We start from the raw sequence: 16,098 nt of genomic DNA on the forward strand, positions 1-16,098 counted from the left end.
TCTTGTGAGGTAAATTTGGAGGCTTCAGCGAAGTAGAGCATCCTACTCTCCATTTTAACTAAACTCGAAAAACCAGAAGTGGTTGGAAGATAAATAGAGGCATTGAGCTAAGACAGCAAACAAATTCCTAATCTTCCTCTTGCCTATTGATTTAGACAGGTGAGTACCAAGTATAGAGGTGTTGGTGAATGAGTCCTAATCCCATTAATCCATTAATAAAATCCATTAATTTTAGCAACAGAATACATAGTATGAATATGGCATGGCTTCCCTTCTTCCAAATTATAATTTCAAAGGGGTTGGTGGATTGGCAGGAAAAAAGAATATTTAAAAGTTAAAGTTAAGCCGGGCTCGGTGGCTCAGCCTGTAATCCCGCACCTTTGGGAGGCTGAGGTGAGTGGTTTGCTTGAGCCCGCGGGTTCGAGACCCGCCTGGGCAGCGAGACCTCATCTTTACAATAAATCAAAAAATCAGCCAGGCATGGTAGCGCATGCCTGTAATTCCGGCTACTTGGAAGGCTGAGGCAGAAGGATCGCCGGAGCCCAGCAGATTGAGGCTGCGGTGGCCAGGAGCGGACACTGCACTCCAGTCTGGGTGACAGAGTGAGACTCCAACTCAAAAAAAAAAAAAAAAAAAAAGTTAAAGTTATAACAAAAGTTAATGCCTTGACATTTTTTAAAAAAAAAATAAGAGACAAGAGACTATGGCCCAGGCTGCAGTGCAATGTGATCATGGCTCACTGCAGCCTTGACCTCCTTGGCTTAAGTGATCCTCCTATCAGTCTCCCAAGTAGCTGAAACTACAGGCACAAGCCACCATGCCTGGCTGATAATCTGAATTACTGTGTAAAAAGTTGCCAAAATGATGAAGATAGGTGTTTCATCACCTAAATCAATTAAATATTTGTAATTAGATATATGCAATTAGACTAGAGCCCGTAATTTTTTAAATCTCCCAAACCTAGAGAAACATTATTACCAGCGTGGTGTTTTACCAAAAAAAAGATCCCACCAAGATGTTTTTCTTATTTCCAGTGACAGACACTAAATAAGCCCACATTGTTAATTCCACTATCAGTACATAAAATATTCCCCTAAATATGTAGCATTCTCTGTCTTTAAAGCTCTCAAAAACAAGGTTGCTTCTCAAATGCTTTGGCAGACTCTGCTGAATTAAGCACAGAACTCTCATTATTGTTGTATAGTTATTGAATTGGAAAAAGTATTTTTACTCAAATGGTCATGAGTTTATTTGAGATTATGAAATCGGCCTCCCCATTCCCACCATTTCCCTCTGAAAGCCCAAAGAAATGCAGCAAAATTAATGACAACATGGTGAGATAATCATCCAAACATTTTAATCTCCCTTTACACATTATATTAACATTCATATTGCAAGGCATTCCATCCACAAATATGACTGTGTGATAAAAACTTCACACACATACCCCCAAAATTCTATAGCAGATTCAGTCAACTTTACTAAATTGTTAAAATAATAAAAGTAATGAAAACATTATTATAATTATTTTAAAGCAATAAGGTCTGAGGCACTCTGGGAAAGATGTTCTCTTACAAATATAATGTGTAGTGGTATCAAATTATATTACAAGAAAGTCATCAGATATCCAATAATGAAGTACACTCTAATGAAAATGACTTTATGATCTGATATGTCTTCACTGGAGACACTCCTATTTGGGCAACCGCTGAAAGGAACACAGATATTGGGCAGCTGAGGCCATTTCTAATGGGGTTCCCAACTATATAAAGATGAGAAGTGTCTCAGCACATCCCTAGGATAGCTGCATCCCTACCGCAAGGTTATAAGACTCAAAGTTTCTTGCTGATAACCGTCAAGGTTACTAAATGACAGTGTCTACCAGCCCACTTGACCTACTATGCTCACAGCTGGAGACTTCAGAACTCTTTCCCCATGCTCCTCCACAGTGCAACCTCCAGCATCCTCAGCATCTCCAAGGAATGCCCTTGAAATAGAGAAGGGGAAAAGGGGGACTTTTCCACTACCGTTTCTGACCAAACAGCAGTCTGAAATAGCAGTGTATTATATGAAATTCCCATGCTTTGCATTAGCCAGCCACTGCTTGGAGCATGGCTATTTTTGCCATAAATTAAACTTTTAAAAGCCTGATAACCTTCTTCCAAAGTGACTTTTACCACATTTATTCACTGACACACACACACAGTCCACACAGGAGAAAGTGTGAGTGCTTCCTTCTGCCTAGTTATAAGGGTAAATAATTACACAGGAAGCAGGGGGTAGGAGCAATTCCCAATGAGGAATTAAATTACTACAAACTATGGGTCCATTTATGATGGCATATTACCCAGTCAGAGTAGAACCAACACAAACCCCAGGTCACATAGTGTTTGGTAATTACCCATATGGAACTTAAAATGTACACATATATTTTTCCATATATATAATTTTTTTAAATCTAGTACAACAATATTGCTAAAGTTTCAAGGATTCTCATCTCTGATGTTCACCTGGAAAGCAGCTGGCTCTTGATGGCTGGTTTATGACAGTGATAAAAACAGCGAGAAATAGGTTTAAGTAAAAGTGCTCAAAGGGCAAATGAGAAAACAGGTGTGAAGAGAGATGGGGGCACACTGGAAAGAGCAATGTTTCCTTTATTCTTCTCAGTTTTTTCAGAACCCAGACAAGTTCCTGAGGACACACATCAAATGCTGTAGTCCTTTCTTAACTATAATCAAAACAAAACAAGTGATTTAAAAAAAGGATCCTCTTCCTTTCTGTACTCTCAGCAAAACTCAAAGTACAGTAAGAAGGCATCACTGAGATGTGCCGACATGGGAGAAATTAAACTTGGGACATGAAGTGAGGTCGTGCACTGTCGAGTCGCCGGGTGAGAATATCACAGCCAGTGTCCGTGACCAGCAGGGTGTGCTCGAACTGAGCAGAGCGCTTTCCATCTCTTGTCACTGCAGTCCAACCATCTGGCCAAGTTTCGTCCTGCCACCCACCTTAAACAGACAAAAAAAAACAACGGCTTCATTTGCCCACTCAGTTTTCTAAACAAACTCTCTAGTGAAAGTGCCATCAAGAAGAAAAGCAAGCAGAAAGTTCACTGCTGAGATTCTCATGCATTACACTTCCATCATGTCAGTTAAAGCCTTTCCAACTTCACTTTGGTATTTAGTACCAATGAAGTAATGATGATGCCGAAATTTCTTCAGTGTGTTCAATTTCACATTTTTTCTTTTGTTTCCCAAAAGTCAAGTCAAGATGCAGTTTCCAAAATAAAGGTGTGGGATTTCATTTTAGAAAACACATGGGTATCTACTCATCACAGAACTATGAGTAAAAACTGGAATTATATGTACCAAAACATCACTGTACTCTATAAATATGTATAATTATTATTTGTCCACTTAAAAAAATAAAATTAGGGGCAACTCCTTCAGGTTCCCTCCCACTGTGGGAGCTTCTCTGTCCTCTCAATAAATCCTGCTTTCTCAAAAAATAAAAATAAAAAAATAAAATTGGCTGGGTGCAGTGAGACACACCTTTAAAATCCCAGCACCTTGGGAAGCATAAGTGGTAGGATTGCTAGAACCCAGAAGTTGGAGACCAGCCTGGACAAGAGCAAGACTTTGTCTCTACAGAAAATCGAAAATGAGCTAACATGATGCCACGCACCTGTAGTGCCAGTTATTCAAGAGGCTGAGGCAGAAGGATCACCTGAGCCCAGTGTTTGAGGCTGCAGTGAGCCCTGATTGCGCCACTGTACTACAGCCTAGGTGACAGAGTGAAACGCACCCCCAACTCAAAAATCAGTAGATAATTTTTTAAAAAAAGGGAAGGAACTTCTGCAATATGCTACAACATGAAGTTTGAAGACATTAAGATAAGTGAAATAATCTAGTCATAAAAACACATATACTTCATTAGCCCACTTTACATGAGACATTTACAATACAGTAGTCAAAATCACAGAGACAGATGGGCCGGGCACGGTGGCTCAAGCCTGTAATCCCAGCACTTTGGGAGGCCAAGGCGAGAGGATTACCTGAGTCCAGGGTTCACAGACCAGCCCTGGGCAACTTGGGGAGACCTCGTCTCTGCAATAAATCAAAAAGCCAGGCATGGTGGTGTACACCTGTAGCTCTAGCTACTGAGTTCAGCAGGTGGAGGCTGCAGTGGCTGGGAGCATGCCAGTGCACTCCAGCCTGGGCAATGGAGTGAGACTCCAACTCAAGAAAAAAAAATCACAGAAACAGAAAATAGAATGGAGGGTGCCAGGGGCAGGGAGGAGCAAGAAATAGGGAGTTAATGTTTAAGAGGTACAGAGTTTCAGTTTTTCAAGAATGAAAACAATTTTGGAGATTGGTGATGGTTAACAGCTGTACAACATTATGAATGTATTTAATACCAATGAACTATAAATTTAAAAATGATCGAGACTGCAAATCTTATATATATTTTATAATTTAAAAAGTAGACAAAAAACTTGAATTAATGAATTTAACTCTTTCCTGGTATAACTTTGACATCTGACTAAACTGTAGTCAGTGTATACTGTGAAGGAAATCATGTAAGTTTTTATACTTTTACTACAGCATTTAATTTCTGACATAATTTCAAAATGGCAGGCACAAACAGATGGTGAGAACAGATTACAGTGTGAAAAACTTTTGTAAACCAGTCTCTTGGAACTAGGAAAAGGGGCAAAGAGGTTGGTGGGAGAGAACAAGAAAAATATGATGAAGCAGAACAGTTTAGAGAAGAGTTGAAACTAGAGAGGGAAGTGAGGGACAGGGAAAGAATCTAGGAGACCACGAAAGAAAGCTCAGGAGAGGAGGGGAGGGGCACAATGAAGGGGAGGCAGAAGAGAAGCCTTAGAGGGTCGGAAGCAGAGGTGAAATGAGAAGGCTGTGCAATTCTGTACACTACTATAAAACAGGTGCTCATAGGCCTTTTTTTTTTTTTTTTTGAGTTGGAGTCTCAGTCTCCTAGACTGGAGTGCAGTGGCATGCTCACAGCTACCACAGTCTTGGCCTGCTAGGCTCAGGTGATCCCTCCATCTCAGCCTTCCAAGTAGTGGAAACTACAAGCACGCGCCACCACGCCCACCTAATTTTTTGATTTATTGTAGAGATTAGTTCTCGCCAAGTTGCCCGGGCTGGTCTCAAACCCATAGACTCAGGCAATCCTCTGGTTTCCGTTTCCCAAAGTGCTGAGATTATAGGCGTGAGCCACCAAACCTGGCTATAGAGCTTTCTTGCTTCAAAATTAGATGTAAAAAAATCAATCCATTCTTTATTTTGGGTAATCTTTAGGTGAAACATGTTACTCCCAGGTCTCACTGACTCTCACACAGACAAAATCCCAGGACATTCATACTGTAGTAAAGTAACCTACTTTTGCAATATTAACTCCTAGGCTAAAAAGAAAATATGAGGCAGCTTAAAGAAGTTAACTCATGCCTTGTCAAGCACCTAAAGTTGAGAAAATAGATGCTTTTCAATGTAATGGCCTTCACACAAATGGATTTAAAACATAATACTTTGATTTTACTGTAATCAGATAAAAACAGGATTTTTAGTAATGTTGAGTCAAACATATTTGGCTATTCTTCTGGGGAAATTTCCCTTCAGGTTTGAGACCTTCCACTCCAGAGCCAGGAGTTACACTGAAGCATAACTACTGTAATTTGATGACTACCTGTACCAGTTCCATAGAAAGTTATTTGCTTACTCCCGAAAATACTTATACAGTATGTCTCGCCAACCAGGTGCAGTTAACGAAAACATGTAACCAAAAAGACACTTTCCTTCTTGTCTTTCCTTTACTACCAAAACACTCACCGGTAACTGCCCTGAAAACTAGTTGCGCATGATCAGAACTTGATCCTTATTACACAAGAATGACAAAAACATTGACATACACATGTGCAGTCCTTTAAGGTATACAAAGTACTTTATGTTAACATAAATCATCTCACTTCATTGTTACAGCAGCCCTCCATGAGTGTTGGCAAGATAAGGATTATAATTTTCATTTTATAGAAAAGGCAACAAAGAATCAGGTTACAAACAAAGCCCCTGCAGTAACATCCAATGATCCCCACCTCCTGGTATACACAAACTTGTGTGAGCCCCTGCTCCCTTTGAGTGTGGGCTGGATTTAGAGAATCACTTTTTTTTGTTTGTTTTTTGTTTTTAAATAAGATAGTCTTATTCTGTCACTCATGCTGGAGTGCAGTGGTGCAATCACAGCTCACAGCAGCCTCAAACTCCCAGGTTCAAGCCATCTTTCCCCCTACATCTCTCAAGTAGCTGGGACTACAGATGTACACCATCACACCTGGCTAATTTTTAATTTATTATTATTATTATTATTATTGATAGAGAAAGGGTCTTGTTATATTGTCCAGACTGGTCTCAAGCTTCTGTCCTCAAGTAATCCTCCTGCCTCAGCCTTCCAAAGCACTGCGATTACAGGGGTGAACCACCGTACCCAGGTTAGTGAGTGACTTCTAAGAATGAGAATATAAAAGTCACTCCCAAAATTGGGTTACAAAAAGACTGGAAGGATTCAGAGAGGCAGTATCCTTTAATGCAGGGGCACAGGACCCACAGGCCCACTACTGCCTCACTTTGCATCTCCTAAGGAGAAAGCTCCACTATTACAAGCATTCCAATAAGCTCAGTGAGGAGCCCTAATCATGACTCAGAGTCTACTATCTGTAGACAGGGAATAACAACAATGGGGATACAAAGGCTGTCAGAACTAAGTGTGTTTATGCCCAGCTTTTCCCACAATAGTTATGACACCATGTGACAACATGAGTGCAGGCCATGAAGAGCCAGAGAGAACAGCTCATGGGTTGAGAGTCTGACAAATCCCATGCTGTAACCACCTGAGGGACTTGAGCAAGTTATTTACCCTATCCAAGGGTCAGCCGGGTTCTCTATATAATGGGGATAATACCCACCTCATAAATGGCAAAGAACTAAATCATACAACCATGTCTGCCTCTAAGCGGGTGGCTCAACAAATGCTCTACTTCTTATTTCCTCTTCTTCTGCCTCCTACATCAAGCAAGACCATCCACACAGGATTGACATGGGCTCTAGTTATGACAATAAACCCATTGCTCTGACTGGACTTTTATGAAAAGGGATCAGCATTCAAGTACTTCGGTATCTACTGACAGATGACTTTTTTGCCAACCCTTACAGTTTCAGTTTTCTACATAATACTGAATCAAGCTCAAGATGGGATAGTGAGTAGAAGGAAGCAAAAAGCAAGCAAGCAGAATGGACAACTTATCTGATGAGATACCTGCAACAAATACAAATGCAATTAAACAATATTACAACACCCTTTTTCTTCTCACCTTCACAAATCATTGGCTCAATTGTAAATACATGACCCGACTTCATCACTCCAACTGCTTTATTTTCTGAAATTGAAGAAAATAAAATATCAAAAGATAGCAAAAAACAGTGCACTGTTGAATAATTAACTAAAAAGAGTATACAACTTATATTCCCATCAGAGATTCCTTTTTTTTTTTTGAGTCAGAGTCTCACTCTATTGTCCAGACTGGAGTGCAGTGGTTCACTGCTCATGGCCACCACAGCAATTCTTTCACCTCAGCCTTCCAAGTAGCTGAAACCACAGGCATGTGCCACCATGCCTGACTCATTTTTTGCTTTATTGTAGAGACAAGGTCTTGCCATGTTGCTCAGGCTGGTCTCGAAATCCTGAGCTCAGGTAACCCTCTCGCCTCCACCTCCCAAAGTGCTGGGATTACAGGCTTGAGCCACTGCACCTGGTGCCATCAGATATTCTTAATGAATTACTTTCTCCTCCCTAATTCCCTTTTGTAAAGTGTATCCTTCAACAGACAGGTATTATGCTGGTAACAACCTACTGTGGGGTGCAGATTGTTCTAGGCACATGTCATTCTGCTTAGGTTTTCCTCTAGGAAAACACAAAGACAGTTGTGACTGGACTTCAGATATAATTATTACTTCGACAAGAGGAAAAGGGCCACCATTTATGTCACTGCATGATTAGAACTGCAACCGCAGAAACCAAGCAAGTCCCATCACTCACCCAGCAAGAACAACAGATGTTTTCAACTGTGCCAGAGCTCTCCCACCTCTCTGGGGCTATGGGGAGTTCTGTGTGTGCAACCACGGCCCATAGAAACAACTATATCATTTTCATATAAGTTTTCTTCTTTTTCTCATCTTTAAAGAAGAATAAAGCCTCTGAATCCTACCTTTCTTAAATGCTAAGGAGACTATTCCTTTTAATTTAAAAACAAATTTCATTTCTCCCTCCAAATACTTTTTTAGCTTTTTTGTCCAAACCTTCTAATACAAGAGTATTTTTTCAGGACCACTGAGAGAAATGCAATTATAAATGAAAGTATCCAGACCTGCCATCCTCCAAAAAAGGTCAAAAATGCTAAAAATAGGGATAGGCCTTTTTAGATAATCTCAGATAAAAATGGAGAACTACTTTAAATTTCAAATTAAAAAATAAAGAGATCAGGTAAATGAAATACTGCACTGCTCCACCTGCATTGCTCGTCCTGACCACCAGATGGCAAATGTGTTAAACGTCCCAGTTCCTTTGCAAGGCTATCACGGTCTCAATTTTGGTTACTAATGGCCACTGAACATGTCCACTGAAGCCAACTTTACTATAAACTCCACTCTTCCCAGGGATGGTCTAATCTCACCTATACATTTATATTCCTGCTCATCTTTCCTAGTGAAGAGATATCATGCTGCTTTCTACTATCTTAAGTACCGTCAAATGACATTTACTGCAGATTCCAAATCTGGAGTTACTAAACATAAAATCTTAGGGTCAACTTTTTTAAAAAACAGACATTTCTGAACTCACAAAACGATATGCTTACTACATAAATAGATTGGTCTACCGTCCCTCAGAGAAATCAAAAAGAGCAGCAAGAGTGTCAATGTGGAGTCACAGAAAGAAACAAGGATAAAGGAACCTAGAACTGTGCCATTCAAATGCAGCAGCACTGGCCACCAGTAGCTATTAAGTACTTGAAAGTGACCAGTTAGAACTGAGATGGGATCAGTGTTAAAAAAAAAAAAAAAAATTCTGGATTTTGAAGACTAAAACAACCTGAAATATATAACTCAATAACTTTTAACCCTGGTTAAATTTTGAAACACTAATATTTTAGATGTAATGGGTTAAATAAAATATGCCATTAAAATAAGTTTCAGCCAGGTGCAGTGGATCGCGCCTGTAATCCTAGCACTTTGGGAGGCTGAGTCAAGAGAATTACTTGAGCCTAGGAGTTCAAGACCAGCTTGGGCAACATAGTAAGACCTAGCTCTACAAAAAATAAAAAATTAGCGGGGAGTGGTGGTGCATACCTATAGTTCCAGCAACTTGGGACGCTGAGGTGGGAGGATTTGCCCAGGAGCTCAAGGCTGTGGTGAGCCATGATCATGCCACCGCACTCCAGCCTGATCAGCAGAGTGAGACCACACTCAAAAATAAAAATGTCTCATCCATTTCTTTTTAACCTTTTTAATGTAGCTACAAGAAAATCTTAAATTACACATGTGCTTCATAATATATTTCAATTGGACAGCACTGATCCAGGGAAGTTAAAGTCTACTATTGCTTCTGCCACTGACTCATCATTATTCCAGAAAAATGACAACTCCTACTCAATTAGACACTTCATTTCAGTTTCCCAACATATCTCACTCAGCAAATATACATTATCCAAAGATTATACTATTGCAGCCACTATGCTAGGTAAATCCATACCTGCTTTGTTGACACTCACAGAATTACTGTGATATTCAGGCACACCTCATTTATTGCACTTCATTTTACTGTGCTTCACAGATAACATGTCTTTTTTATTTTACAAACTGAGCTTTGTGACAACCCTGTATCAAGCAAGTCTACAGCACCACTTTTCCAACAGTGATCATTTCATGGGTATTCTGTGTCACAATTTGGAAATTCTCACAGTATTTCAAATTTTTTCATTATTATTATATGTGTTATGGTGATTTGTGATCAGTGAGTTTTGATGTTACTATTCTAACTGCTGTGGGGGTGCCACAAGCCACACCCATAAGATGGCAAACGTAATTGATAAAAGTGTGTCTTCTGACTGTTCCACCTACTGGCCACTCTCCTGTCTCTCTCCCTCTCCTTGGATCACTCTATTCCCTGAAACACAACAATACTGAAATTAACCCAATTAATAGCCCTCAAATGGCCTCTATGTGTAAAAGTGAAAGGAAGAGTATATAAGTCTCTTACTTTAAATCAAAAGCTAGAAAATATGATTAAGCTTACTGAGGAAGGTATGGTGAAAGTGAACAAAGGTCAAATGCTAGGCCCCTTGCACCAAACAGCCAAGTTGTGAATGCAAAGGAACGTTTCTTAAAGGAGCTTAAAAGTGCTGCTCCAGCAAACATACGAATAATAAGAAAGTGAAACAGCCTTACTGCTGATACAGAGAAAGTTTTAGCGGTCTGGATAGAAGATCAGCTCAGTCATAACATTCCCTTAAGCCAAAGCCTAATCCAGAGCAAGACCTTAACTCTCTTCAATCCTCTGAAGGCTGAGGAAGGTGAGGAAGCTGCAGAGGAAAAGCTAGAAGCTAGCAGAGGTTGGTTCACAAAGTTTAAGGAAAGAAATCATCATCTCTATAACAAAAAGTACAAGGTGAAGCAATAAGTGCTGATGGAGAAACGCCAATAAATTATTTAGAAGCTCTAGCCAAGTTCAGTGATGATAGTAGCTATACTAAACAACAGATTGTTAATGTAGATTTTTTTTAAAAAACTGCCTTCTCTCAGAAGAAGATGCTACCTAGGATTTTCATAGCTAGAAAGGAGTCCATGCATGGCTTCAAACTTTCAAAAGACAGGCTGAGTCTCTTGTTAGAGGCTAATTAATGCAAGCTGGTGACTTTAAGTAAAAACCAATGTTCATTTACTATTCCGAAAATCCCAGGGACCTTAAGAATGATGCTAAATCTATCTGCCTGAGCTCTAGAAATGGAACAATGTTTGATGAAGTTTACTGAACATTTTAAGCCCATTGTTGAGAACTACTACTCAGAAAAAAGATTCCTTTCAAAGTAGTATAGCTCACTGACAATGTTCTTGGTCATCCAAGAGTTCTGATGAGACATACAAGAAGATTAATTTTGTTTTCATGCTAACACAACATTCCAGTCTGCAGCCCATGAATCAAAATGGGATTTTGACTTTCAAGTTATCTTTTTTAAGAAATACATTTCCTAAGGCTGCTATACATAGTAATTTCTCTAATGGATCTGGACAAAGTCAACTAAAAACCTTCTGGAAAGAATTTGCCATTCTAGATGCCTTTTAAGCACATGCATGGGCTGGGCACAGTGGCTCACGTCTATTATCCCAGGACTTTGAGAGGCCGAGGTGAGAGGACTGCCGGAGCACGTGGATTTGAGACCAGTGTGGGCAACTTGGCAAGACCTCATTTCTACAATAAATCAAAAAAGTTAGCCAGGTGTGATGGCGTATGCCTGTAATTCCAGCTGCTTGGAGGGCTGAGGCAGAAGGATTGCCTGAGCCCAGTGGGTCGAGGCTGTGGTGGCTGTGAGCATGCCACTGCACTCCAGCCTGGGTGACAGAGTAAGACTCCAACTCAAAAATAAAAATAAAAATAAGAACATTCATGATTCATGGGAGAAATCAAAATAGTGATAGTTAGACCTATGGCAGACTACTAACTGGTTGCCAAAATTAGTTTATTTTTCTTCAGAGAACTCAGCTTTAGTACATTTCCCAACCCCGCTCCTTATAGTTAGATGCAGCCATGTGACAGAATTCTACTAATGGAAAATAAATATAAGTGATTTATGTCATTTCCAGGCTGACTCATTAAAACCTCCCAAGCATACTCCCCAAGCTCCTTCCATTTCCTCCCTCCCTATCTGTTGAATAGCAGGGCAATTCCCAAAGTGACTGTGAAAGCCACAGATTGAAGATAATATAGTCTGCATCAGAGAATAACTGCCCTGCCCCCACGCAGTGATCAAACATACCTGTCTTGGAGCAAGACACGTGAGCAAGACATGAACTTGAACTGTGTTTGAGCAAATAGACATTTTAGGAATCTGTTAAAGCTAAGAGGTTACTCTAGTGAATATAAAAGAGCAGGTCCTGCTAGATGTATGAATAATTATTTGTTGAATAAATGACTAGCACCTACCAAATCTTCGGACAGTACTTACTGGCATAGTGGGGTACATTGGGGGCTGTATGGAAAAGCTTATGGATTCCATGCCCACAATAGCTTCGAACAACTGAAAACCCATTTGCTTGGGCATGCTTCTGAATAATATTTCCCAATTCTCTGTATCGAACACCAGGTTTCACTGAAAGGAAAAGAGAAGATTTAAGACAGAGAGTAACAATAACTAACATTTACTATCAATTGCACTCTATGCAATTATTATCTATGTGCCAAGTACCTTTCTATATGCGTTATAAGCCTCCACACCTAAAATTACAGATAAGAAAACTGAGACACAGAGAGGCCATATAGTCAACAAAATGGCAAAGCTCTGATTCAAACTAAGGGCACACGTAGTTCCTCCTTTGATGCCAAGAGAGAAGGACCCATGGCAGTATTAAAGGGTTGGGGACAGGCATCTTGTGCTTTCCTCTAACTATAAACAATAAACAACAGAATGTACACTTCCCTTCGCAGCTTTCCCAAAGGTCAATTATTCCATCCCATTCTAGTCTAGTCTAGTCTAGTCAAGTAAGCAGACAAAACAAGAAAGTATACCGGCACAAAAAGGAATGTCCAAAAGTTACTTGACTTGTCACAAGTTTCAGTATGGTCAATTTCTGAAAGAATTACTTCCCCTAGGCTTCTTTATCCCCATAAAAATGTCCTTAAACTATTCACAGTTGCCTCTGCAGAAGATCCATTTCTGGTTATTGCACAGGGAGTGGTGATGTAAACGGCATCCAGTGAGTAGAGACCAGGAATGCTGCTAGGCATCTCATAATACACAGGACAGGCCCCTACAACAAAGAATTATCAAGCCCAAAATGCCATTAAATGCACAGATTGAGAAACTCTACTCTAGAAGATTAATCTCAATAACTTTTGTAACGCTCTTAATGTTCTACAGAACAAGGTAGCCAGCAAAATTAGTAGAAAATAATGGGTAGGGGACTTGGGGGAAGATGGCAGTCAAACCAATAGGACTATACAAGTCCCTGTGTGAGTGAGTGAGTGTATGGAAAATTTTGTGTATGTGCTGGTGAGCGAGTGGGTGTGAGTGGGTGTGTGAGTAGCTGACTGAGGGCTGGGGAGCTAGCGGCCAGGGCTCTCCTGGTGCAGTGGCTGTGCCACAGCGTCTGAGCTTGGACCCTATTGATTCCCGAGATACAGAAGCTGAGTGCCATTCTGTTTCTTTTCTTTTTTCTTTTTTTAAATTTAAATCAAAAAACCCTCCCTGGCAAGAAAACGCTGGGAAAGACTGTCTAAGTGGGACTCATGAGCGGATGACCAGGCCTCTGGTGCAACAGCAGGTGCTGTAGCCTCTCTACTTCGTCCCTGGCTCTTCCAGGGTTGCAGAAGCAGAGCACCATTGTTTTTTGAAAAGCGGACAGAAGTTTTCTTTTGGAAAAGGGGCAGGGAGACACTATTGCCCCAGGCACTGCCTCACCATTGAAGAGGACAAAGACTGCTCCTGGCTTTGCCTCATCACTTCAGCACCTGGCAGGGTGCTGGAAGGGGCTGTGGACGGAGTCCAGAGGCAAATTCCCATGGAAGAGAACAAGAGACACACCCCACCACCATACTGAAGGCAGGGCAGGAAAGTGCCCTGACTTGCTCACCACAGACCAACAGATCTGATCTCTGTGACCAGAATATCAACTACTCAGGGCTTGATCGTGCCCCAAAGGGAATCTCCTGAGAGTACAAACGTCAGAGGGACCTGACTAGTGCTGAGTTCCAGGTACCCCACCCTCTACCCTAATCCAGCCATGGGATAAAGGGTGTGGCCAGAAAAAGAGGAGGAAGAACTCGAAAGAGATCAGTGGTGAGTCCAGGGCTGACCCAAACCCCCTCCTCCCCAGCAATCTTCTGAATATCAGACCCATACAACTGGACCACGACTGAGAGAGAAATCCAGGCAGAGCCTGGACATCAGTTGCAATAGCAGAGCTCCATTCCAGGATAGGCCTGGCTGTGGCACCCCAGTGAGAGTACATACCTGGGGAAGAGACAGTCCCACACCTCCCCACCAGAGATCTCCTGACCAGAGATCTCCACACGAGAGTGGGAGGGGAGGCCTGCAGTTCCACCCACCTCCCCTGTCCCTCTTCCTTCCTTGCTTCATTCCCTGAGGAAAGGGTGAAAGAGGTGGCTCTGCAGAAGAGATCTGATTAGAGGAACAATTACAGAGCCTGCCACAACAGGGCAGGGTTTTTTTGGGGTTTTTTTGTTTTTTAAATTTTCAATTATTTTTTAAGCTAAAAAAATGTTTTGACTGTTTGCTTGTTATTTCATTTATTTTAAAAATATTTTTCCTGTGTGCATGAATGTGTATGTGAGGGTTTGATCTACATCCCTCCCCCCCCAAATTTTAATCTTTCTTTTTTTTTGTTTTTTTCTTCTTTTATTTGTCATTTTCTGTTTATGTGTGTATGTCAATGATTGAGTGTTCATCTTTCAATTTTGTTGTGGTTGTTGGTTTTTGTTCTTTTGTTCCTCCGGCTCTTTTTTATATTCATTTTTTATAGTTTAAGGGGTATGTCAGTAGATGTGTGAGGGTTCAACCTGAATCTCTTTCCTTTTTTTTCCCTCAGTCTTTCTGTTTTGCTTCTCGATTCACTTTGTGCTAGGTATATGTGTGTGTGTTTAGTTTTCTTGGGGGACATTTTGTTGCTGACTGTTTTGTTTTGCTTTGCTGTTATTCCAGTTTGTTTTGGAGTGTGTGTGCATGGTTTCTGCTTTGCATCATCATAGACTGGTAAGGGGGAGTGGGTCTCAGGGAACACATATCACAATAAATGAACATTTTAATTTGCAAGTAGTATCTAATTCCTAGTGACCCATCCCCCACTTTATTCAAATTGCAAAAACTACAAGAGACAGCAAAGCTTCCCATGCACCATCCTATTTCAAAATAGAACAAATCCAGAGCCCAGATCAGGGGAGAACAGAGGTCTGAGCAAACATCAGAAGGGAAAACCTCTCCCACGGACACAGAATAACAGAACTAAAGAGAAAAACAAGAGATTTATCACAAATAAGTTAAAGCCAAAGGAAGACCTCAGGCAATTTCAGGTATACCAAAGACAAAACTCCTGAAAAATCAGACCTTGGTGTGCAAACAATGGAAGTCACCAAAGACTGGCCCCAGAATACGACAGGGATTAGGGAATGGATGGAAAGAATGAACAGGATTCAGGAAAGACAAGGTGCAACACTGAACGAACTTGTAACAGATTTTGGCAATAAAAATTTTCATCCAGGTAATAAATAACAAGATGACAAGTATGGAAAGCAGAATTAATCTAGCTGAAGAAAGAATCTCAGAACTTGAAGACCAGAACATGGAATTAACCCGATCAATAAACAATATAGAAAGAAGACTCAAAAAGAAAGAACAAAGCCTACAAGAGATGTGCAATTATATTAAGAGGCCAAACCTACACCTGATAGGTATCCCATAAGAAGAAAGGGAAGTGGAGAACAACTTGGAGCAAGTATTCCAGGAAGTAATCCAAGAAAACTTTCCCCATCTCACCAGAGATGTGACCACTCAAGCACAAGAGATACAGAGAACCCCCATAAGACATCCAATGAGAAGATCAACCCCTAGATACATAGTAATTTGCCTACACAAAGTAGGCACAAAAGAAAAAATCCTAAAGGCAGCAAGAGAGAAAGGTCAGACTACCTACTAGGGAAAACCAATCAAAATAGCAGCAGACCTATCAGCAGAAACACTATAGGCAAGAAGGGACTGGAGCCCTATATTCAAAGTTCTCAAAGATAAACAATTTAAAC

General features: G+C 40.7%; 1 protein-coding gene across 1 annotated transcript in view; it reads right to left on the bottom strand.

Moving 5' to 3' along the window:
- Positions 1–1,335: 1,335 nt before the first annotated feature.
- The window catches only part of METAP1 (methionyl aminopeptidase 1), a 45,920-nt gene continuing 31,157 nt past the window's right edge, over positions 1,336–16,098 (bottom strand). Inside the window, exons 9-11 of the mRNA XM_021717745.1 lie at positions 12,293–12,436; positions 7,388–7,453; positions 1,336–3,008 (exon numbers count right to left, since the gene is read on the bottom strand). Coding sequence (XP_021573420.1) covers positions 2,845–3,008; positions 7,388–7,453; positions 12,293–12,436 — 374 coding nt within the window. The 3' untranslated portion in view covers positions 1,336–2,844. The remainder of the gene's footprint in view (positions 3,009–7,387; positions 7,454–12,292; positions 12,437–16,098) is intronic.

Source organism: Carlito syrichta, unplaced genomic scaffold (assembly GCF_000164805.1).
Source record: "Carlito syrichta isolate Samal-C Ts95f unplaced genomic scaffold, Tarsius_syrichta-2.0.1 Scaffold310768, whole genome shotgun sequence".
NCBI lineage: Eukaryota > Metazoa > Chordata > Mammalia > Primates > Tarsiidae > Carlito > Carlito syrichta.